This window comes from Poecilia latipinna, unplaced genomic scaffold (assembly GCF_001443285.1).
Source record: "Poecilia latipinna isolate Pla-1442-1.1 unplaced genomic scaffold, P_latipinna-1.0 Scaffold37, whole genome shotgun sequence".
Taxonomy (NCBI): Eukaryota; Metazoa; Chordata; class Actinopteri; order Cyprinodontiformes; family Poeciliidae; genus Poecilia; species Poecilia latipinna.
In genome coordinates this window covers 627,396-652,655 of record NW_015112653.1, presented here as the reverse complement: position 1 = coordinate 652,655, position 25,260 = coordinate 627,396, and the positions used below count along the sequence as shown (strand labels likewise).

General features: G+C 37.4%; 2 protein-coding genes across 3 annotated transcripts in view; one reads left to right on the top strand and one right to left on the bottom strand.

Moving 5' to 3' along the window:
• The first annotated feature begins 1,423 nt into the window (after positions 1–1,423).
• Positions 1,424–6,397, top strand: dct (dopachrome tautomerase). Its single transcript, XM_015044821.1, has 8 exons — positions 1,424–1,946; positions 2,030–2,329; positions 2,994–3,094; positions 3,195–3,361; positions 4,252–4,431; positions 4,542–4,677; positions 4,768–4,969; positions 5,439–6,397. Exons 1-8 carry the CDS (start codon positions 1,658–1,660, stop codon positions 5,609–5,611), a joined length of 1,548 nt encoding a protein of 515 aa, XP_014900307.1. The 5' UTR covers positions 1,424–1,657; the 3' UTR covers positions 5,612–6,397.
• A 1,145-nt stretch (positions 6,398–7,542) lies between these two features.
• The window catches only part of LOC106954947 (glypican-6-like), a 113,485-nt gene continuing 95,767 nt past the window's right edge, over positions 7,543–25,260 (bottom strand). For both annotated transcript variants that reach the window (XM_015044800.1, XM_015044808.1), the window contains 3 exons: positions 13,403–13,539; positions 11,415–11,590; positions 7,543–10,720 (listed from right to left, as the gene is read on the bottom strand). In XM_015044800.1, coding sequence (XP_014900286.1) covers positions 10,515–10,720; positions 11,415–11,590; positions 13,403–13,539 — 519 coding nt within the window. In that variant the 3' untranslated portion in view covers positions 7,543–10,514. The remainder of the gene's footprint in view (positions 10,721–11,414; positions 11,591–13,402; positions 13,540–25,260) is intronic.

The window sequence follows — 25,260 nt, the reverse complement described above, 5'->3', positions numbered from 1 at the left end:
TATATATATAAAAAAAAAACTCACATTTGTGTAAGCAAATGTTTTCTGGATCCACTGTAACCTGATTAAACAGTGTAAATAAAATAAAGAATTATGCACCTATATAGGATTTTAGTTAGCAAATAAGAAAATGGATGTAATAAAATTCAACAGGCATATAAAGCCAAATGTGACAAGACAAAAACATCATGAAGATTGAAGGCTATACGACGTTTAAAGCTGAAGACTTTTAAAACATCATCGAATAATCTGAAGATTAATCAGCACAGCTGTAAACCCGCCCAGACATGATCATGCACCTAAACCAAGAGACCTTCCAAATAGAATGACTTAGATGCAGTGCATTGGCCCAGTCAAAGTCCAAATCTAAATTAAATGCAAAATCTGTGGCAAAATTTAAAAAACTGATGTTCACAGATGTTGTCATCCCATCTTAATAAGCTGAAGATCAAGCAGTAAAAGTGTCAACTATTCAAGAGTGGTTCTACAAAGTATTGACTCAGACGGTGGTTGAATACAAATTGCTTGTCACACAGAGTTTTATCTTTAAATAACATTGAACACCACTGATCATTTTACATCCTTTTCCCAAATCTTTAACAAATGTTTATGCCACAGAATCCCCTCAAAATACATATATGTGACAAAATCTCCCAGATATTTTAAAGGGTTTTTAGCTATTTTGCGATAACCTACAGAAAATCAAAACATTTGTCTTTCTATGGAATTTCCTGAATAGCCTCTTGTTAAAGCTTATCTTTCTGACCCTAATGATATTGGTGGGAAACTAGGCATCTGGCATGCTATCATATAGGTGGTCATGTGCCTCCACCCGTTGGACTGACTCCCAGGTCAAAGCCCACATTTTACCCTTCTGTTTTTTGTTTTTTGCATTGGCTTGAGTTTGATTTAGTGATGAAGTAAGTTCAAGCTTTATAAAGCCTACTTTTGTTGAATTTTTTTTGTGCTGTATAGACAAAAAAAAACAAACAAACAAAAAACAAAAAACAAATAAAGTCTGGAAAACAACGAGGAAACTATTAGATTAAATTTTGTAAAGGTGAAACGCAAATAACTAAGAACTTGGAATCATAATGAGCTCCAAAAATATAACACATTTCTGGATGAAATGTTTCTTTTCAGAACTCCCAAAATCCTAAGATCTTGGATTGATCTGAATGCTGATTTTGTTTTGAAGTTATTCTTGGCAGCTGTGAATGACTCAACCACAGAGAACAACCAAACATCATAGTGTATTCTGCTGTTACATAGTAGTTTTTACGGCATAATAGCCCCTTCAGACAATTACTTGGTATCCTTCCAGATCTTGCTGGAACTCACAGCCAGGCTGTCAGGTGATCATCACAAGACCAATGTCTTAATCCTCCGCAGCTCTACAAAAGCGAGAATGCACATTAGAGTCTTTCTTAATCTGCATGCAACCAGCTGCAGCACAACATGACTTGGTTTTAAGTGCCATTTCCACAGATGTTAACTTTATCACTCCATCTAATTTGAAGATTCACAGCAGCAGACCGTGGCTGAGGGAGATTCCACACTCCTTGGGGGGGCGATCAAATCGACTGCCTTACAGCGACCGCTTGATCTGCAAACTGATTTTTTTCACCACTCGCTGGAAGAAACAAATAGGTGGAAAATGAGGATCGTGCTGGTTCTCGGCACTGTGTCTTTGCTGCTCTGCGTTAAACCCGCTGAAGCTCAGTTTCCTCGAGCTTGCTGCACAGTGGAGGGGATCCGGTCCAAGCAATGCTGCCCTGCTCTGGGCTCCAATCCTGCCAACGTCTGCGGCTCTCTGTCAGGGAGAGGGAGCTGCAGGGCCTTGCAAGTGGACTCCAAACCCTGGGGGGGACCATACAGACTCAGAAACGTTGATGACAGAGAGAGGTGGCCCACCAAGTTCTTCAATCAGACTTGCAGATGCAGCGGTGAGTGAAAGAAAATTTGTGTAAGCCATCATAAGCCCTACCTTAAGTATCAAGTGTTTCACAGTTGGCTTTCTGTGTTGCAGGTAACTTTGCCGGCTATAATTGTGGTCAGTGTAAGTTCGGTTGGACTGGTCCAAACTGTGACCAGAGAAAAACTCCTGTGGTGAGGAAGAACATCCACTCCCTTACCAGCGAGGAAATCCAGGAGTTCCTGGATGTTCTGGATCTGGCTAAGAACACCATCCATCCAGACTACATGATTGCCACTCAGCACTGGCTGGGTTTGCTGGGACCAAACGGGACGGAGCCACAGTTTGCCAACATTTCCATTTATGACTTCTTCGTCTGGCAGCATTACTACTCAGTCAGAGACACTCTTTTAGGTAAATCAATATTTATGTGTTGTCTTTATCAGTGTATGTTTTATTGCAAAGAGTAACCAAATTACACTTTATTGTAATGAGAACGAGACATATTTGTATATTAACATATTATGCACCACCTACTGCGTATTACTATTGAGGTATTGAGGAGCACAAAACTACTTCTGCTAAAATTATTTCTTTTCATATTTAAGTAGAAAATTAAAAGTTAGGACAGATTGTACCATACCGACATTACGTAAAAGAGAGATGTAAATACATTTTAAAAAACTGCTGCTGATACAATAACAATCACCATTATTAGTAATTTTCACTATTTTCTCCAACAGGAAACTATTTTTAGTGTATGAAAATACACAAGCCTTTAACAGAGTTATGAAGATTAACTCGTAAGGTATACTTAATTTCAGGGGTATGCACTTATAAAAAACCAAGATGCAACTTTAGCAAAGCCCTGTGTTTAAATTTAATATCCAAAATGATATTTTATGACTGTTCCAAATATTTTGCTGATTAATCAACAATATCTGTCTGTATCATTTCATAATTGGATTTGAACTTGTTTGATTTGAAAAAGCTTTGGATTCTGTTGAGCCTTTTTTGGCCCGATTGTCCTGTGAAAGCTTGAGATCATGTTAGTTGTTAAATAATGCTTTTCCTGCAGGTCCTGGTCGCCCCTTCAGAGCCATAGACTTCTCACACAAAGGTCCAGCATTCATTACCTGGCACAGGTACCACCTTCTGAGCTTGGAAAGAGAGCTTCAGGTAATGTTATCCATTTGCCAGTCAAGCATAAGTGCAACTTAGATTTTGTGTAAACAGAAATAAATAAATATTTTATTATTGATTTTTTTTTTTTCTGCAGAGACTGACAGGCAATGAGAACTTTGCAATTCCTTACTGGAACTTTGCCACAGGACAGAGTGAGTGTGATGTGTGTACAGACTCTCTGCTTGGAGGCAGGAACCCAGACAACCCTTTCCTCATCAGCAACCAGTCCAGATTCTCCAGATGGGGGGTGGTGTGCAACAGGTCAGCACAATGAACGACAGAATAATACTCTGCCTTGGAAAAGCTTTTGGCATTTTGTCATGTTGCAGTTATCAACTTCAATGCCTTTTATTTGAAATGTCACGATCCAATGGGTGGAGACAAGTACTGGAAGATTCGGTGACTTTTTGTGTCGAGTTGTGACGTTAACGTGATAGTCGCAGCCAACAGATGCATCATGGTTTCCAGATTTTAGACATCAACTAGACAGAGATATTTACCCCTCTGGAATCTTGTGTTAGTGCTTTGTGTGAAAACACACATATAGGCAAATATGTTTGGCCATTTTTATTTGCAAAAGGGCTCAAAATCAGTCTGGTCGGATGGAAAGGATCAGTAAGCACCAGTTGCCACATTTTCTCAGTTGGATTTCAATTTTATTGGTCTATTTTAACACATAAATTTGCTCTGTTATAAAACACTCAGAGTTAGATTTGGAATCGTTGTTTGATTGTAAACTGAACTTCAGCCCTTGTCTTAAGTATTTGCAACTTCTAACATGATTTCTTACAGGTATTTAGCTCTACCACCTTCTTGCTATCTTTGGGCAGTTTCTTTGATTTGAAAATAAGCATCTCCAAGACAAACACCGGCATCACAAAGTGTCACTGTTATGGTTCCGCTTTCAGGTTGATGTTAACATCAACCTGAAAGGTTAAAAAGATCAGTTTTACTCTCATCCAACATTTATGTTGGCTGTTCACAACAATTTCAAATAAAATACATCAAAGTTTGATGATTTCACGTGACAAAATGCAAAAACAAAAATCAGTGTGCATAAATATTTTTCCAAGGCACTGGTAGCTCTTGCAGCTAGGTTGAATGTGCATCCAATTCTTTCTTTAAAAGAGCCATTTTTTTTCTCCTTCTAGTTTGGATGATTATAACCGTCTGGTGACTCTTTGCAATGGCACGAATGAGGGTTTTATTCAGAGAGGAATGGTGAGGAGAACCAACATGTCTCTACCCACCATGAGTGATGTCAGAAGCTGTTTAGGCATCAGAGAGTTTGACAGTCCTCCATATTTCACCAACTCCTCCTTCAGCTTCAGGTAAAACTCAACAGTTTGTGTTATGAATGTGTTTTTTGGCTATTAGGCCTATAAAAAATTGAAGGGTTTGGTAGTCATAGGTCATTGATTAGTTTGTTTAAAATGAACAGAAATGCACTTGAAGGGTACGAAAAGCCAGATGGCGAACTGGATGATACGGTCGACAACCTTCACAACCTCGTTCACGCTATGCTCAATGGAACCAGCTCTTTGTCCCACTCTGCAGCCAATGATCCCATCTTCCTGGTAGGAATTCAGCCGCGCATAATACAATTTGAGTATACAGTTAGATTCAAACCAAATGACCACGCTTTTCTCGTCATTTCAAATTTAAAGGTGCTCCATTCTTTTACCGATGCCATTTTTGATGAATGGATGCGCAGGTTTGTTCCATCCAACGCCACCTACCCGGATGAGATGGCTCCTATTGGTCACAACAGGGACTACAATATGGTTCCTTTTTTCCCTCCGATCACTAATGAAGAGCTCTACGTCGCATCGGATCGGCTGGGATACTCCTATGCCATTTCCCTCGATGGTGAGTGAATACTGAGCTAATGAAAAAAAAAAAAAAAAAAAAGTATGATTACATAACTTTTTTAATGTGTACAGAACTCAAAAGTGCAACAGTTCAAGCAATATGACTGCTTAAAATTGTGCACATGTGATTGTTGAAATAAAACTGAAAATATACACATAAAGAAACTAACAAATAATTATTGAAATATTTTAGTGCTTCAATTAATTATGTAAGACCAGTTTATAAATGCTTAAGTGATTAAAATAAATGGAATGATTCATTATGAATGTTAAATAGACTGAATAATTATTTCTTTATTATTTCTGTTTTCTGTTAGTAAGTGGGGCTTGCAACATTATAGTGTTATGCAAACTATAATAGTTTACAGTTAGATGTCGTCTTTATCACAGCATGAGTCGTCATATCCTAACCCCACTGATGATACAAACCTTTGGATTTTCAGAGTATCTCTCCTTTCTTTCCACAGATGCAGATGAGGGAGCCGTGTTTGTGCTGGGTTCCACGTTGGGAGGCGTCTTTGTCGGCCTGCTGGTGCTTCTCCTTATCTTTGTGCTCTACCTGCGCCAGCGGAGAAACAGAGGCTTTGAACCGCTGATAAGAGCCGATTTCACAAACAGGAAGTACACAGAGGAGGCCTAGCCGTCACCTGTTGTTCCAAAATGCACCTCAGTGCTCAAACTTACCTCAGAGCAATGGAGCTGTCAGTCTGTGATGTTAGAAAATTACTGATCCTAAGACTGAATAAAAAAGAAAAACCTCCTTTTAGATATTAAGACTAACCGTAGAAGAGTTCTCTGAATCATGCACAGTGCTTTGCAAAGGTATTCATCTTAAAATTGTGTCATTTTACTACCAAATTTTGGAAAAGCTGTTCACTTTTTGATTGAATTAACCCCCCCCCAAATTAAAACTTGTTGGTTAAGCCCATCACAGTGTTTCACTGTCCTACATCCTACAGTATCATATGTCCGTCTTTCAACAATGGATTTCTTCTTGCTATTTTTCCATAAAGGCAAAATTTGTGAAGTGGACAACTAATGGTTGTTAAATCGAAAGGTACTCCTAATTGTTTTGTTGATGAGTTCCCACAGGCTTATTAGCAACTTCTCAGGAAATGTTCTCCTTACCCAGATTAGTCAGATGGACATGCCTTGGTAAGCTTGTAGTGCCAATCCATTAATTTTTAGATGATTAATTTAAAAGTTAATCAGATATGCTAAAAGCTTGGGATATTATTTATTTACCTGCTTTACATATCACATAGCTCTGACCTTTCTATTGTCTTCCTGATGCAGTTTGTTTAGAAACCCTCAGTCCACTAGAGACATGTGCCAAGTTGACTACACTGGATTTTATTTAGGGGCACCAGACTAAAACAGTTTTGATGCAAATGCATGCCACTGTTAAGATTTTCATTTGTAAAAATAAAACAATAAATCTGTCGTCTTCATTCCATTCCACATTTCTGCTTTATTTTTGTTGTGGGTCTGTTTTATAAAATCTCAACAAATTCAGCGAAGCTTGTGATTTCAATGAAACAAGTAAAAAGGTTTCTGCAGTTTTGAAGGTCACTGTGTAGTGGCAAAATCTTAATCCTATTCTCAATCCTGGTTGTTTTTATACCTTTCACAAAGTTATAACAAGGAGAAATCTGTTTAAAAAATGTTTAGAATTTATTCTCAATAGTAATAAAACAGAAATGCAATCATCTTAACGGTATGGTTGAAATACATTAAGGCATCTTTGCTCAACAAACTCTTAACCTCCAAGGTAAAAGTAAAAAATAAATGTGACTTGTAAAGAATTGATGTAATTCAGCACTGGGTTAGCTGTTTTTAACCTTTTATTGCAAAAATATTAAAAGTTCAATGATTAAAAAAACAACAAAAAAAAGGGCATCTTGTGAGATGAATAGTCAGAATAAAGAATCACTTTAAAGAAACACATTGCGTATGTTTTCCTGTATTGTTATTCTTGCACTGTGGTTGTAAATGAGTACTTCAAACAATATTGAAAAGCTCAACACATTTTTTACTTGATACATTGTGAAGGGCATGACACAGGCTAATTCTGTGGATGTGTACGCTCAGTTGGCCTGCTGGTTATGAACCTGACGGCCTCTCAGGGAACAGGGAGCGCACATCCAGACCGGTTTTGTCCGCACACCTCAGCGGTGCCAAGGTCTCTCACATTCTCTGTAAGTACGCTCTACTGAGGAGCTTCACTGAAGCATTCAGCCTTGTCCAGTCCCCACAGATTCTCATTTCACAGGTGACTGTGGTCGGCTTCAAGCCTGTCTGTGCTGCAGACATAACCATTCAAGCTTTCCAGATAAATGCAGGGAGTCATTCTTAGCATTCCCTGTCACCACTGTGTGATGTTTGCTCCTTGCCTCTCTTAATAACTCCCAGACAGCCAACAAGTGTGGTAATATGTGCTTGTGTATTCATTTCAATTCTGTCATTTGAAGTTGACATTTTTAAATACTGCCTGGGATTATTAGGGCAGTTGCTCAATATGCAAAGAAGTAGCATGTTTTCGCGTTTTTTTTGTGTTTTTTTTTTTCTAAATGTAGTTCCAGTAGGTACGAAAACATCTGATGATAGTTGGTAAATACGTGTAATATATTCTGAGGATGCAGCACTAAAACATGATACAGTCAGTTAATTTAAATTCATGTAAAGTTTTACAGCAGCACAAGAATATAGGTTTGCTCTTGCAGACCAACCCAGTAATTTTTATTTGCATACAATGTCATTATAATTCAAACGGAATATGTTAGTGGGAAACCTAATTTGAGATGCCCAATAGAAATCTCCTAATTTGATTGTCTTTAGAGCCACAGGTGTGAAAGGTGTTTCTGTTTCTGGTTAGAGATTAGTTACCTGAAGTAGATAACTCTCTTAGTGTTTTTGTTAAAAACTTTATATTTGACCTCCTAACAAGTATATACTGTATGTGCCATCATCTATTACCTTTATCAAATCATTTATGAAAAAGTTCAATATCAGGTCATGTTTAATGGGTTTAATTTTGTACTTAATAGCTGTGTTAAATAGATAATGTTTTGTTACAGTAAAGACTGTATCGGTCCATGGTCCATTGGAATGACCTTTCTGTGTGAAACACTTTATGAAGTGTCTCTTGACAGAGTAGTTATCCACTGATAAAAAGTAAAACAGGATCATATTTTTGTTTCAGTGTTATCTGCACTTGACTTTGTTCAAAATGGTGTTTACAGAAGTGGCATTAACTTTTTCAAACAACTGACTTGAACAAAGCTGTTTCTCAGATCAGAAGCAGGATATCACCCTTGTGATATCCTGCTACATATCACAGGCATCTATTAGGAAACCATTTTAGGACACATTTTTTTCTGTTTCATTCAGAAAGAGTTATTATAAGGAAAAAAACAAACAAACTTGGCGATTGACGTATGTGTATCTGTGCACCGGTTTGCTTTACTCTTATCTCTAACACATTTATCTGTCTTTATGCTCAGACTTTATTGATGATGTAAAAACATACATACCTAATATTATAAGCTGAAGGTCTAAACTATTTAAAAGGAGTAGATTGTGTTGAGGTGTTTCTTTACTCCAGTCCTATCAGTATTGTGTCAGAAAATTCATGTTAAGGTTTTCTATGTACTGAAGCAGCACTTAAATGCGTTCTGTCACATCTACCAGCTATAAGGATAGCCAGTATAACAGTGAGAATAATTCACGAGTGAAGGTTTTTCTAGTTCAAGTACAGAAGCAGAATCAAAATTATCCACACATGTTGATCTCTTACAATTCAAGCAGGGAATTCTGTGCATAAGAGGAGCTTTATTGGTAGCTCGGTCAAACTAAAATACATTTCATGCGAGCAGAGAGAATCACCCGGCAAATGCTAGGCTGCAAAATAATCAACGTGCTAATTAATGTTGGAAATTGTAAATTGAAACTTGATGTGGTGTGACTGTACAAAAAAAAGCATTAAAATGGTGAATTCTGAATATGAACTTATTCTGTTTTAACCTGTGTGAACTGAAAGTGCAGCTAGTTCTGGTGAAAAGTGAACTTGCACAACAATGGTTTGAATGGAAAAAACACCAAAAACCAATTCTGTTTCAAAGTTTGTTAAGTACAGAAATATCACTGCTAAGGACCACAGATGGCAAAAGTCTTCATAATGATTAGCTAGGAGAATAATCATCTCCTGCATATCTTAGATCATTTAAAAGCTTTTGAATTTCTCATCTTTCATCAATGTTAAGATGCTAAGAGAGTTATCTATTAAAGGTAAATTACTGATGGGCCATTTCCTCTCAACAGAACCCAGCTTAAAAAAAATAATCCACAAAAGCCCCTTATGGTTGCAGTAGAAGATTAATAATTAGCCACTGTAGCCACTTCCTACCTGTTCAATTATTGATGACATTAAATTATGACAGTATGTATCCCTTTAAACTTGAAGTAAATATTTTAAACTATACTGAGTGATCACATCTTAAACAAAATGTTAACAGAGCTGTTTAACCATAGAGCTACATAACAGTAAATTAGTAGCATCTTCTCTGCAGATAAAACAGAGAAGAAGAAAAAAAAAAAAAAAAAAACGTCTTAAAAATGATTTTAGGTTTTCCACTGCTGAAGCTAAGTTAAGAAACTGGCAAGATATGAGCATATTTTGCAGATTATGGAGTTGGTGCAAGGCAAAGTAAATAAAATGTTAATCCTAACCTTTCAAGTCAGCTGTAGCGCAAGGCCACTGCTGAACAGATTTTGTGAGTATTTATAAGTTTGTGCAGATTCTGTTTAAAACAATAGATGCATCTACAGCCCAAAACGATTGAAACTGTAAGAGAGATAAAGAAGCACAACTCTGAATTTGCATTCACAGAAAAGGAAATTTAAAAGAATTGTTTTTCCTTCACAAATCAGTAAATGGCTTAATGTTCTATGTAATTAAATTCTAACCAAAGCGGTTCCTGAATCCTTTTGCACTTAGATGATCATCACCTCTTTAAAATATATTATCTAAACATTTATTAAGCTTATTGTACCTTTTTAAGGTGCATAATTTAACCACATCTCTTTTTACATTTTCTTCAGACAAAAAAATTCAATAAAAAAAAAACAACAAAAAAAAAACAACAAAAAAAACCCTCAAAGTGCATACTATATTTATTTTTTCCAATTGGAAACCTATGTTTATATTCGCCATATGTGAAATAAATGTAAAGATTTTTTTTTTGTTTTTCAAAATAAAATCTCTGAAGAAGAGTTTGTTGGATCCTCATCAGTTTTAGAAACTGAAATGATTTCATGAAATATAAAGTCTAGGGATGGCACTGCATGATCTTTGGAAAAGTGGAAAACCGTGATATGGATGACTACTCTCTTTCTCAGAGCAGAATCCTGCAGCATCAACGCTGGTAGGCTGAATGCTCTTTGCTTGACTGTGGCTCCAATGTGCTTGAATACAAAAACTGCCAGAGAGGAGAAAAAAGGGGGACAAAAACCCTGCAGTCCATATCTCGCTTGTTGCTCCATCATTATCTCCATTGTCGGTGCAAAGTTAGAGCTAGCAGAGCCAGCATGGTGGGCAGTGCTATGGATGGTGCATGGTGCGGGGCAGAGTCCTCCATAGGCCCGCTCCGGTCGGCTCTCACCACTGGGGTTTCGGTGGCAGCGCTGTACATGTCCGTGGTGCAGCCCTCTGTGCAGCCGCTTCCGCTGCCTGAGCCACTGCCTTCATCACCTGAATTACAAGAGCAGAGCAAAAAAAAAAGAAAAAAGAAAAAAAGACAAAAAAATGTAAGAGTTCATCATTGGTAATTCAAGGTTGACCTTTGAATTTCTGAGGATAGGTCATATTCCTTATAGATGGAATATTGTACCCTCTTACAAGTTTGCTAAAACAGATTTTGTACAGAATCTCCTTTACTTAAAGTTTGCTTTAACATTTTCAGGGCAGTAAGCAGTAGATTTTGTGTTTTTAGTAAAGAATCATAGTATCCTAGCCAGCTACATAGGGACACTCAATCTTTGAGTTTTCACATTTAGTTTCTTTACCGTCATCCCAAGATGATCAAATGACCATTAAGTCCATTAAGACCAAATACATAGCAACCAAAGAGCAAAATAACTTTTTTAAACTCTTATGCAGAAGCACTCCTTTTACATTTTGCACATTTCTTCCCAGAGGATTGCAATACATGACAGATAAGCATCAGTAACAATACACATACTTCAACTGTAGAGAAGGACTTCATGATTAAAAAAAATATATATATTTGCAATGTCTTTGTCTGTCTTACTCATGTAAGAAGTGTTTTTCCATGTTCAAACAATAAAGATAAAAAAAAAAAAAATACTATGACAGCTGCCTAAAGCAAAGCAGAAAAAGCATTCTGATTCATTCGCCTGCATTGCAAAAATGGCTAACAGCTTACTTGAGTCCTGAAAGCTGATGTCATTGCCATTGTATGCGTTTCTCAGCTTGTTGGTCATCACCCTCAGAGCCATGATCTGCTGACGGATGAAGGTGTCGGGTCGTGTGATGTCAACACCCACCTCGGGGTTATTCATCTGGTTGGTTAGGCCGTCCTTTTGGACTTCAGGAAAGTATCTTTATTAAAAACACAAAACAAAACAAATTCAATTAGCCGGGAGGACTTTTTAGAAAGGCACTCTCTATGCAAAGATATAATTCAGAAATAATTATCGTCACAGGCTTTAGGAAAATAAGCAGCACCAAACAAGTGCTTGGAGGGTAGACTAATTCCACCCATAATTGAAAGACGTCTAATTTTCATAAAGCGATTGGAAATAGGCTCTTTAGGTTTACAGCAACATTTGAGAAATGGGAATTTGACCCCATAATGTCAGTTAATACACTGACACACTTGTGAGGTATTTCTCCGGGGAAAAGTATGTCAGCTGCCTGCTCTCCTGGTGGATAAATAGGCTGCGGGTCGCCATGTGACAGAATTCCACAAATCATGTGACACAACAACGTTTGTTTTCCCATAAGCGCTGATCACTCAAGCTAACATATACCCCTGAAATGTCACTGAATTTGAAAAGGTAACGTTTTTGTTTGTTTGTTGACTTAAGGATGACAAAAAAAATAAAGAATGACATCCTACATTAGGAGCCGTGTAAACGTTTACATGTTGCTTGAATCTTTTCACATTTTGTCATTTTAAATACAGTTTTATGCATTTGTATTTCCTTTTACGTGATACACCAACACAAAATCAGTGTTATAATTATTAGGTGAAACAAAAGAGAGAAAATCACATTGAAAATTTGTGTGGGATGCATTCATGTTGAGTTTTATTTAATATGACACCAGTAACAAAACTGTAGTGCAAGCAAATGAATTTTCAATCAGCTGAAAACTGCAGATGTACCAAGAAATTTGTAGGTCAGGCACTCCAAAAATCTGACCTTTATGAAAGAGCATTAAGACGAATGTTGTTGTTGGAAAAAAAAAGAAAAAAAAAGCCAATAAGAAGCACTATTTACAACAAATATGCAGGGGATTTTGCTAACATTGGAAGAGGGCACTCTGCTCAAATCAGGCCGAAACCAAACTTTTGCTCTTTATTGCAAAAAAAGCTAACATTGCACATTACTCTGAATTTGCTATACGCACAGTGAAAAAAAGTGCTGGGGATTTTTTTTTTTTTTTATCATCAAGGACAAGAAAGGTGGTCAGAGTTGACAGGAAGATGCTGAGTAAAAATTACAATCTGTGCTTGAGCTATTTTACAAACAAGAAAAAGCAAGACGTGCACAGCTGGTTCTCTAAACGAGTTGCAGGTGCAATTGGAGGAAAATGTGTACCTTAGCAGAGCTTAACACAAACAAGGGTCACATATGTAAAAGATTCTCCAAACATTTATCATTTTCTTTGAACTTCATAGGTATTGCTGGTCTAACAATCAATGAGATTGACTAACATGATAAAACACATTGAAGTTTGTAGTTTATAATGGCTAAATATGTAAACAACACTCAGTAAAGACTTTTGCAACTCAAAAAATGAAAGTCAGTGGGCAGTCGAAGTTGTTTTTTTTTTTTTTCACGTAAAGAAATCAGATTAAGAGCTAACACCGAGCTGGCACAGCCAAACAAAGAACAAAGAGAAATTGATTCTCTCAAAAAAACAACAGTACAATTCATACAACTCATTACATACTGAAGGAAAACCGTAACGATAAAAATAAAATTTTTTAATATATATTAAACGGCTCTAAATGAAAATATGCCCAGCTCCTCCACAGTGCACTGAAATGAGAAAAAAAAAAAAAAAAGCTTGCCTCTTACTTCTAGGATCAGACTGCTTAACGTCAGGCACGCTGAAAAGACTTTGGACTTCTAAGTAACCTTATGTGTTAGCCTGCATTAAGCTGCGGGGCTGGAGTCCCCTTACCTTCCCTTGGTGTGTCCATTCCAGCAATCGTCATCACTGGCGTTTCCGGCAGTCACTCTGTCCTCCACACACATTGCCTCGGGCAGACTCGACCAGAACTTCTTGGACAATTTCAGTTTCTCTTTTATGTCGACAACCTAAACAAAGACAGGGGCTGTTAGGCAAGACATAAAAGGACAACTGTGTTTCAGTGAAGCTTTTAAAACACGTGAAAAAGCTTTGGTTTTATGTATTTAAAATCTCTTTTTTTTTTAATTCTTAAACATTGTTTATTAATGTTAATACACAGACATCAGATATATTCAAAGTAGTGTCTGACATGAGATCAAAATACCAAAAAAAAAAAAAGAATATTTGTTCTTAAAGTTGAAATAGAAACAGTAAATGGGCTGAATGTACTTTTCTAGTTCTATGCAGCACTCGAAGCACTCACTACCACACACACACTCATACACCCATTGCAAAGATTTGTGGGTAACCTGAGATTAAGTGGCTTGCCCAGGGAAACATTGACATTTGACACGAGGAAGCTGGAACTGGACCTTCGGATTACAAGGCAAATAAAGAAAAAACATCACGGTCTTTTCAAACAGATTGTAGCAGGACTGGGGTTACTATTACTTAGTTACAAAAAATATATTGGTAAAATAAAAAATAAAAAAATATTAATAATATATAATTTTGAATTTGAATAATTTTGGTCTTAACCAAACATAATCATATTTACTGTACAACTCAGACATGTAATAGCTATATCGTTAACTGTCCGTGCATAAGTTCATCAGTTCATACCTAAATATATGTGCATTTTCATTGAAGCTGTATATCAGTGGTATGAGTGATGAGTTTTATTATACAGTAGGTGTAGATATGAACAGTTTTAAAGTGTATATAACGAATTAGATGGGGTAAAAATTCACTTCTTCCAAATCATTTTCAAGCAGGAAAAAGCTGGGTTTTAGAGATATTCTTATTACTTTTATAATCTACGACCTCACTTTATGGTGTTAGGCATCATTTCTTTGTCACAAAATGTAATTTTATACTTGTTTTATTTTCATTTAAATTTGTTACGTGCTCATTTGAAATAACGATTTTATTCATCCATTCGCCTTCAATATTTGACGTGAAAAGCCTTTCCAAACTCTTTCCAGGCGTAAATGTCTGGGATTCAACTCCAAGACATGAAGCCTCTTAGACTGCTTGAGTTGAACTTTTTTGCTTCTGTTAACTGTTAAATATTTGCATAATAAAAAAAGTAAGACCATGCAGGCTTGCAGCAATAATTTCAGCTCGAATGTCAGACCTAAATGGTCCCTTTGCATCCCAGCCATGTGACACAGTCAGATATCGTTCCCTGACTTAAGCTTGTTGAACTCAAATCTTTCATCAAACACACAGAATTTGACATATTTCACTGCAGCTGAAGGAAAGCGTGATAGCAGCAGGTTGGCCCCATTATCTTTTTCCGTCTGACTTGCTGTTGGCTTACGTGAAATTGTGGTGAACCTGAGCAGAACATGAAAGGTGCTGCACTGACTGTGTGACGCCGCTGTAGGCCCCAACTCTGCTTTTGATGTGTTAATCCTGTCACACTGATGCCAAAGCACTTCAGCGGCTCTGATACTGCCCAGAGGGGTCAGGGCTGCACTCAATACAAGAGTTTTGACTGGCAATGTTTGACTAAACCTCGCACATTAAGTTTAGTTTCACAAATAAGAGAGATTCACAGCTTCACTCTGGCATCTGTCGAGGTGGGTGAAAAGTGTGAATTTAATTGGGAGTGACTCCCATTTTAGCAATGCAAATATTTGATTAGCACATCTGTTAGGCGCAGTTGCAGAAAATAAACAGTTTACTTCTTACAATTATTTACGCACAGAGGGGGAGATGAGTTTCGTGTGAAGTACTGACGTAAAAAAAAAAAAAAAAGATGTGTTTAATTGTGGATTTATTCTGCAAAATGAATAAACTGTATTCTTTCAACCAGCTGGAATAATCTAACTGTTTTAGAGGCGGCATTTCAAGGGAATCCAATAGGATTAATATAAACATTTAGGATTAAGTTAGAGTATTGAAAATGGTAGTTGACTGAAAAAAAATAAGAGGAGTGAAATAAATATGACACTGGGAAAGGTCTGCCTTTTCTGTCATTGCTGAATGAATCCATAGCGTCAATGCAATGAGCATGCATACTGATGCAATACACTCAAATAAACACTAGATGGCGGTGTGCTGCTAGTAAACGAGGAGCTGACGGCAACAAGAATGAAGCCTGGAAATTAAACTAATAAAAATATGTCAAAGCGACAATCTCTTTTGCTAACGACATCTGACTCCGGTTAAACCGGGATCGAGTGCATGAAACTGTCGCATGTGGAGGGAAACAAAACGGCATAAACACATCTAACACATCATTAGAATAACAACGGAACAATTTGTCTTAGCATATGAGGGAGAAGCTTATTACAATCAGCTATTACAGCACTGACAGCTCTGACATCCTCATTAAAATCACAACAAGGAGCACAGAAGACAACACTTCCACCTCCTCCCCTCAGACCAGGATATTATTCTGTATTTGTTTTCACTGATATGCTTACAAATGGTTTTCATGAGGGGTGATAGCGGCTCCGGCGCTAAAATGGCTCTGCTCTATATTAAGGATTTACAAGACGGCTGAAAGGAGGGTTCTCTCGGTGTGTGATTCCTGAATATCAAATTATAAGCAGATTACAAAAAAATAAATAAATAAATCAAAAAACATTAAGAGCGTAGATTTTTTTTCTTCTATTTTTTCACCTATGCAGAAAATGCCACATATATGAAGGATTAGTATTCAATGGTGAGTTTTCAATCTCCAGTTTTAATAAATTAAATTGCAAAGCACTTTGGTTCTAAGTTCATATATTCTTTATTTTAGAGTGATGGAAACATTTCATTAAAAACATGAATTTAACTTCACTGATAGTTTTTGGAATATTTCTGATGACTTTCAGACTTTTTGGTCTGACTACTAAGACTTACAAGAAATAAACATAGTTCTCCCATTTTCATCACTAGTAACAACATTTACTATTATTTGCTTTTAGGCAGTATGCCTGTTCTTGCTCTAGATTTGTAAAAAGTAACTGGCTTCAAAGTCGAAACACCTTTTGATTTACTGTTGCAGGTTGTAGTTTTGGAGACTCTCCGTTGACAGTGTAAATGCCAACGTTTTGGTCTGACAGACCATGAACATCTCAGGTTCTGCACCTCGGCCTCAAGCTGACTTACTTTCTGTAGAAGAGCAAACATCGAAAACACAACACCACGTTTACTTCAAACAAATACAAAACATTAAAAGAATCAGAGCTTTTGGGGTGGCCTAGACAAAGTCTTGATTTGAATCCGATTGAGATACTGTGGAACAATCTTAAATGAGGCCATTCAAGGTGGAAAACCATCGGGTGAGATAAAACAATTCTTAATAGAATAATTGACCAAATGTACTTTTAATATACAAGACTCCAGTTAAACCAAGGGCCTGAGCAGAGTTACTGCCACCAAGCTCGGCACAGACAGTTATTATGATTAGGGGCCAGTTATGTTTATTTTATTTTTATTTTTTTTTACATTGGGCCAGGTTGGTTTGGAAAGTTCCTTATCTTCATAAGAGAATCACAATTTCAAAACTTTGTCTAATATTTGAATTTGTCTGATGATTTGAAACGTGTGCCTGTGGCATTTAAAGCAAAAATAGAAGAAATGCGACACACAGGCTAAGCATCGTTTCAATGTACTGTTTTTTGACAGTACAATGATATATTCCTGTTTTCTATATCCTGATCTGACAGTTGCTTTTGCCAAGTGTGTTTTGTCTGATTTAGTTCCCTCTGCTTTCTGTAGCACCTTTTGCTCATTATGAACCTCTGGATTGCATAATCTACTCCCTACTTAGAACCTTTCTTGACTTTATAACATTTATATTATTATTATCCATTTTCACATTGCAATTGAATTATAAATCTACAATAATTAGCAGATGGACTTTAAATTTATGGTGCTATGCAAAAAATAAAAAATAAATAAAAATACCACAGACATAAAAAAACACATTTACTTTTATTAGCTGCTTATGTTTCTTGTGTTTTCCTCTGACTAGACTCTTTCTTACTAAATAAAATAAAATAAAAAAACATATTAATTATGCAACAGATAAGATGATCAGCAGGAACACTCACCCATTTAGGTCAATCTTTACACCCCTTTGACAATACAGTGCAAATAATAGCTACTCAGAAATGATAGTTGAAAAATAAATTAACTTTATCACATAAAATAAAAAAAGATTTCCAGGGAATTTGCCAAATAAATCACACATGGGATGCAACAGGGATGTGACTATTAAGACAAAACTCCAAAATACAAGCAGAAGTATCCTTAAAGGAGATTATTCTAACTGCTTAAAAACGAAACTCATCACTTTGCATCCTCTGTGATAGCATGAGGATAAAAACAGCTGCTCTAACGTAGCTTCGTCCGTTATTTCCTTTCTTCCGCAGGGTCTGTTTTTTCTCACAAGCCCCATTTTCTTGCCTCCTGTCGTGAACCATAAATAATTTCATTGTTTTCCTCTTTCTGTCTACCTTCTAGCTTCAACTCTGCATGGCTTCCTTCCTGTTCCTCGCTCTCTTTCCCTTCCTCTCCCTCTTTCTTACTTTAGTCCAAAGCAAAAGTGAAGGTTTCATGGCTAGCTGACCCGTGATCCCGGAGCAGAACTCCAATTCAGGGGTGATTTGAGAATAAAACCTTGGATTTTCCTCTCTTCTGATCTGCAGTGTGGGCTCAGTCTGCTCTGCACTTCTTGGTGAGGTTTTTTTTTTTTTTTTCTCACCCATCATATATCTGTGACCTCCTCCTATTCACTACACCTTGACTGAGTCACAGTATCTCACATATTTGTTGACACTGCACAACAACCCTTTAGAATAAATAAAATGAAGTTTTTTTTATTAACTGAGTCAAATACTATTCTTTTTCATCTTGCATAAACACAGCACAAGGTAGCACCTGCAATGATCTGCATTGCAATAAAGCTAAAATATTAGTTCTCCAAACACCACCACACTTTTAAGATTGCTTATAAGGCCAACAGAATCCACTTTAAAAAACTGTTTATGTATAAATGCGCGGGAGTGTTTACTTGCAGTAAAAGTAATTAACTACCCTAAATGAATACACACGCGGAAAATGTTTACAGAGAGTAATTATATCTAAAAACAACAGCATGAGTCACAGATATAATTGAGTTAGGAGGTTTAAAGGCTTTCTGTTTACAGGAACTTTAAGTATTTTGAGAAATACTCTTAATTGAATTTTGTGTATTTAGTAGATATAGGTGATTGACAGATGACGTAATTTGGTATCCAGAGACTGTGTCCATCTTTTATATAACCCAATGCAAACAACTCAGGTCTTATAGGTTTGTTAGAGAAAATTAGTGACCAAACAGCTTCATGAAAACCAACATGATGACAACATTAGGCTTTGTGGATGTTTTTTTTTTTTTTTTTTTTTTTACAAAAGGGATGAAAAAGCTGCACAGAGCTGATGGGAAAGATGGATGCAGAGATACAGGGCAGTCCTGGATAAAAAAAAAAAAAAACCTGCTGGATGGTGTGAGAGACTTGAGGTTCACCTTCCAGCGGAAGAAGCCTAAGCATATAATCAAAGCATATTCATGTGTTTGAATTCAAGGCAACACCTTAAACCAATTGAGAATTTGCATCAATGCTTCAAATTTGCTGTTAACAGACATTTTCCATCCAATCCAACTGATATCGAGATTTTTTTCAAAGAAAAATGGGCAGAAATGTTACAGTCCAGATTTGCAAAACTGGCAAAGGACCTGCACGTCTCATGTTTTTTGCAGCCACTAACACTTTTATTCCAGGACTGGCCTCTGTTTAACTTTTCCCATTAACTCTGACCAGATTCCCTGTTGAACTGATTATTCTAATATTGCCAACTCTGTGTTTCCTGCGTGTTCCTTGGTCTTAATGATGACACTTGTTCGTTAATGGTCATACAGGTGGACTTTTAACTAAATATGGTTAAACTGGATTTGATTTAATGGTATCAGCTTAAAGTGAGCTGAATACAAATGCAAAAGAAAAAAAAAACCCTGAAAACAATACATTCTTCTCCTTCCACTATGCAATTACTGTTTGTGGTATTTTGGATTGGTCAACAACTTAAAAGGGGTTTAAACATGAGTATTGGACTTTTATTTTTGAACACTGAACTCACCCAGCATACCCATGATTAGTGATAGAAGCTTGTTCTGTCAGCTGGCAAATGTCCCACACGCCCCCTCTAAAATATTTCAAATGTTGTAAGAACAACTCTCTCTTGTTAAGCTGTCAGTCCTTGCCTGTGCACATGTCTGTGGGTTGTCAGCATATCCCCATGGCTTCTAGTCTGAGCTAATTTAGTGCAAGTTCAATCTAATCACAGACTCGACAGCAGGTCTTACCACTCAAACCACAATTGCCAGACAAGTCCTCGATCAACCTATTTTCCCTGGCAACTGCTCCTCCTGTCTGTGTTAAAATAGTTTTTTTTCTTTTGATATGAAAGCAGCATTCTTCCTGCATGTGAATTACTGAGGTCAGCGAGTTGGTTCGGCTCATACTGAGACCTTGGCCATACCACATGCCTGTCCAAGACCAGTGACCACGCTGAGGACAAAACCAAAGACTGTCTCACCAGGAGGATGGCCACAGTAAGAATAACTCTGCCTCTTCATCACATTTTTTGATTGTTGTGTGTGGAAAAAACCCCAAAACAAAAAAACAAACAAAAAAAAAACAAAAACATAAAAAGTCTGATGCTGACAACCTGCACTGTCAACTACCAGGGGAAAACTTTGTCTGATGCGTCATAAAGTCTTCCACAATGATTCAGGTCAAACCATTAACAGCGAAGCCTCTCAACCAAGACCTGCCATCTGGCTCCAAAGCTCTTTTAGCATATTAAAGAAAGGGCCTCAGTAGAAATAACATTTACAGGCCTATAGCGCACCATGGCGCAAATGATGTGTGCGGTAATGTTTTGAAAAGCTGTTGCCACCACTTTGGCACGTCCCCTTTGTCCTTGTCTGGAAACATTCACCTCAAATGTGACTGGCAGTGCTGCTTAGAGGAGGTAACTATCAGAGTGCATAAAGATGTGGGGTGTTCTTGTTCGATCAATATCCATCAACAGGATGCTAAAGCACCTATGTTTCCCCTTCGTGACTTTGCAACAGGTGAAACTAGAAAGACGTCTCCTTGCTGTTTAGTGTGCATGATGACAACAATACACCAGAGGAAACCACAGAGAAACTAAGCTATCGCTTCACATGCTGTTGGGGATGCTTGCAATGTGTTGAAGATATGTCCATATTTAGAAGCATTCTCTCGGCTGTCATGCTTCATCCAACTCCCTTCTTATTTCTCCTGATTGCGACTGATCATAGTGTGCTGGACTCTGGTGCAGACAAGTAAAAAACCTTGAAATAAATTCATAAAATATTATTGCAGGAGCAATCATATCTCACACTCAAACATGAGGCACAATTTATTGCCACTCTTACAGTCAACATCTTGTGAAATCCAATCATTGTCATGGCTCATCAACCTGCTGAAAGACCCAATGACAACCCATTTTTAGATTTTAAGCCAAGTCCACCATACTTTTAATTTAAATCTTGTGGTATTTGCATGATTTCATACACAGTATTAAGACTCCTAGGTGCTTAGGAAAAGAAACGAATCCACAGCATCACATGACTTCCACCACACTAAATGAGGATAAGCTTATTTTCCAGATATTCATTTCTTCACCCCTGTTTTTAGTCAGAAACCTAATTTTTATATTACTTTTAGTTTATAGTTGCACTATAAACATCTAACCATTCAACTCTGTTATACATTCCTTTGCCATCAAAGAACTTAAAGCGTTGAGATCACTGGCCTTGTGTGCTTTCCAAGTCATGCAGGCAGAATTGCTTAAACAAAGAGGCAGAAGAGGTATGGGATTTTCCCCTAAGGAAACCCCAAACACAGAACACAACTCTGTGTTCTGCAGAAGGTGCTGTAAATACTTCAAATGCTTCCCATTCCTCTGATGAATATATTCTTCTGATCAGACGGACACTGTAGATTGACGCAACGTTTCCTCTGTGCAACAGCGGACTCATGCTGCTTCAGATGCAGTTTTTTTTCCCTCGATATGGACGATGTCACAAGCGTTCCCCAGTCCCATATTGCCTCTTAAAGTTCAAAGTGGTCATGAGTTGAATTGACTTCAATCCAACTCGAGAGGTGGACATTTTATGTTGGAACCTTCAATTAATCGTAAGGCATAGATCACAGAACTATGCAGCTGAGGCCAACCTCACACAATTACACAGTTCCAGTTAAAGTTCCAGCACAGTTCTGCAAATTCCACGCACTTACGTTTGTGATGATAGGCAAGAAGATGGCATACCTCCCATATAACTACGGCACTATGGTTGTGCAGATTTGGTGACCCCATGATGTCACCTTGGTGTAGAGACTACCAAGGTAACAATATAAAGCCATCTGTCCATAAATAAAGTAGATGTCGGCTTGTGCACAAGTCACATTAATAGAAAACTATTACTAAAAATAAATACAAGCATATTAAATATTAACAGACTACTAAAGCATTCCTTCTATGAGATAAAGTCCTGGTCAAGCCTAGTGGCCAGAGACTAAAGCAAAGCAATAAATCAATTAAAATACAGTACATCAATTTTAATGGAGTTGTTTTTCCTGAGTTTTTTTAACCAAATAAATAAATGCACTGAAATTAAAAGCTTGATTCTTTTAAATGTTTCAGTGGGTGATAAAACAAAAATAACAGATATTATGAGGTTTTACACATCTTCCCCATAGGTGCCAGTAAACATGGCCAACGCTGTGCAACCTTTTTTGAAAACCAGCCAGAGCACAACGTGACAACTTGGTTTTGATACACAAACATCTCAACAAATCATCAATCCAGGCTGTGTCTCTTTCTGATGTGTCTCCCGGTGACAACGCTGTCAGGCTTAAATGATATGGCTCCCTGCGAACAGATACACAACATAACGATAGTTCAGTTGTCATGAAACTGGCTTTTTTTCTATCTCCCATTTTTTCCCATTTCCAGCCTGGGTTTCACACAAAAGAATAAATGCGTCGCAATCCATCCTAATGATATATCCGACAAACACAGTGGAACTAACACTGTTGAGGCATCGCTTATCAGCATTGCATGAACAGATTGCAAAAACTCCTCCTGTAAATAAATGCTGCACGGGGCGTTTGCACGACTGCGCCGCTACGTTTAGCTACATTTGGTGGAGTGCTCTCCATGATGGGGCTGTCAAATTTAATTTCAATCCATATCATAGTCAGAAACAACCGAACTGAATTTAAGCACTCAAATTTGCCCAAAACCCCTGAGGCATAACTTTGCTTTAAACGTTTTCATTGCTTGTTTTAGGAAAAAAACAATTCACCGTGCCTGTAATTCAATGTGACGGCAAATCTCTTTGTACACAGAAAAGAAACATAAAAATTACTGATTCTGAAAATAGCTGCCATTGTAGGATGCATCAAAATAAAAATATATCATGCCTCTTTGGATTCATTTAATCTAATATTATGACTTCAACAAGAAAACAACTATTTTGGAATTTGAGGACATAGAAAGAATTCTTTACTGCTTGAAAAGATTTAATATGGTTGTATTTATCTTTAGTATTACCTCTCTAAATATTTCACGTGCACGATCCGACATCTGCTTTATTTATGGACAAATGGTTTTATATTGTTACTTGGGTAACAAGTGTCTACTCTCGGCGAACAGAGCTGCAGGTTATACTCAGTGGCCCATTTAAATATTACAACCTCAAACCATTTGCTCAGTCCCATGATAGCTGCACAGTTTCGGCAATATGCTTTATCATAGAGCGCAAAAAGTATCAGGCAACGATCCCTCGGTGAGAAGAAAGTGACAGAATATTGATGAGACAGTGGCGAGTTTGTGCGTGAGGCTCGCCCAAGGCTACAACAGGAGAAGTTTGAAAAAGATAGATGATTAAAGGAAAGCTGCACTCTGTGGAGAACAGACTGAGCCATCATTGGCAAACCCGCCTTCCCCCCATGCTGCCCATTTTTCCCTGGAGAGGCGGGAAGCCTTGAGCATAATGGGGCCAGTGTACCTCATTAATATATTGACACATGTGAAATGTAGCGGAGCATGGACGACACCAGCATTAGTTCGTGGGAAAGATTGGGCGTCACAGCCCGCGCTTCTCCAGATAACAGCTGCCTTGGTATTTGATTTTCAGCTGAAACGAGACGAGATGGTTTCACGTGACAAAATGACGGCCTAGTAATAAAATTAAAAATACATAAATAAATGAGGAAGAAGCAATCAGTGCAATCCTATATTTATTAAACGACCCACAGCGTATGCATTTACTGAAGCATAATCACAGATGTACTGGTAGGACATGAACTTAATGAAGCATTGGTTGTATATTTTTTTTTCCATGTCATCAAGCTGTGTATTTGGGTTAGATTAACATCCAGTTGTAGCTGTAATTCATTTCGAATGTACTGCTTAAGAGAATGTTTTTTACTACGCCACGGCAAAGTGAGTTTAACATTAAAGTTAAACAAGAGAGGACGAGGGTGCAGATGGAGCAGAAGACTAAGCTTCTTCTACTAAATTATGAAGCTCAATCATGTTTAGTGAGCAAGTAGAATGAAGGAGAATGCACACCCGCGGAGCCTTGCAGTGTGTCTTGACAATTAATGCGCATCAATTGGTGCCTTTAACACTCGTTACAGAGGTTGCGTTGAAGTGTGCCGAGAAAGGACAAGTTACTGGACAAAGGCCTTTGATAGGTTTAACTGATTAAAAAAGGGATCCTTGGGCGCTGTGCTTTGGAGTGTCAGCAGCCAGTGTGGGTTCATGCATAGAAATGAATAGGGCCATACTCCTTTGATACATGTCTGATCCTTCCAATGTGTGTTGCCCTTGAGACTCAGAGGGAGAGGGGACTGTCCCCTTGTCAGCGCTGTGGAGAAAGGCAAATATAATAACCGTAAAACACTGGACTGGTTTGTTTTTACAAAATGGAACCACTGCAGGAAAGATGAGATTTTCATCAGTACGCGGTAGGGATGGGTACCGAATTCTGTCGGTACTACCGAATACCTGCTCACGTAAAATCAAACGGTAGCATGTTTTGGTATCTTAATGGGTCATTGTGAAAGTATGCGCCAATTAAAATGACATTAATGACAGTAAAAAGGAGAAAAACATTTTATTCTTCTAACAAAGTCTTAGTTGACTATTGTTTATTCTGCCTTCAGCTGTGTATGCATTTCTTAGCTAGTTGCCATTCTCTAAGCAGAAGCTTTTAGCAATAATATGCATAACTCACTAGTAAAACCAGTATATTAGCTAATATAGCCCTAATCCATCACAGTGTTACTTTGTTATTTGCATATCTGCTAACTTAATGCGACTCTTTATAGTATCTTCTTCATGTAGTCAGGTTAGGTTAAAGCAAAAATAAATACAAAAAAAAGCACAAGCCAAAATAAACAAATGGTCCAAATGATTTTAGTGTTACAAAAGAATAGAAATCCATAATATACACATCAATGTGAGTATGACATACTCTGCTAAGCTGGGAAGGCAATGATCTATTATTTATAACATCTGTTCACAACACTGAGATGATTACATACAAACAATAAGTACAATTTAAGTGCCTAAACATAAACTTGCTTCGACTGACCGACGAC

What these genes read in the sequence shown, in the direction of transcription:
- dct (XM_015044821.1), top strand. Translation starts at nt 1,658, where the DNA reads ATGAGGATCGTGCTGGTTCTCGGCACTGTGTCTTTGCTGCTCTGCGTT. An exon ending in CCAATGATCCCATCTTCCTG is followed by an intron (nt 4,678 to 4,767) that starts GTAGGAATTCAG and finishes TCAAATTTAAAG; the next exon opens with GTGCTCCATTCTTTTACCGA. An exon ending in CTATGCCATTTCCCTCGATG is followed by an intron (nt 4,970 to 5,438) that starts GTGAGTGAATAC and finishes TTCTTTCCACAG; the next exon opens with ATGCAGATGAGGGAGCCGTG.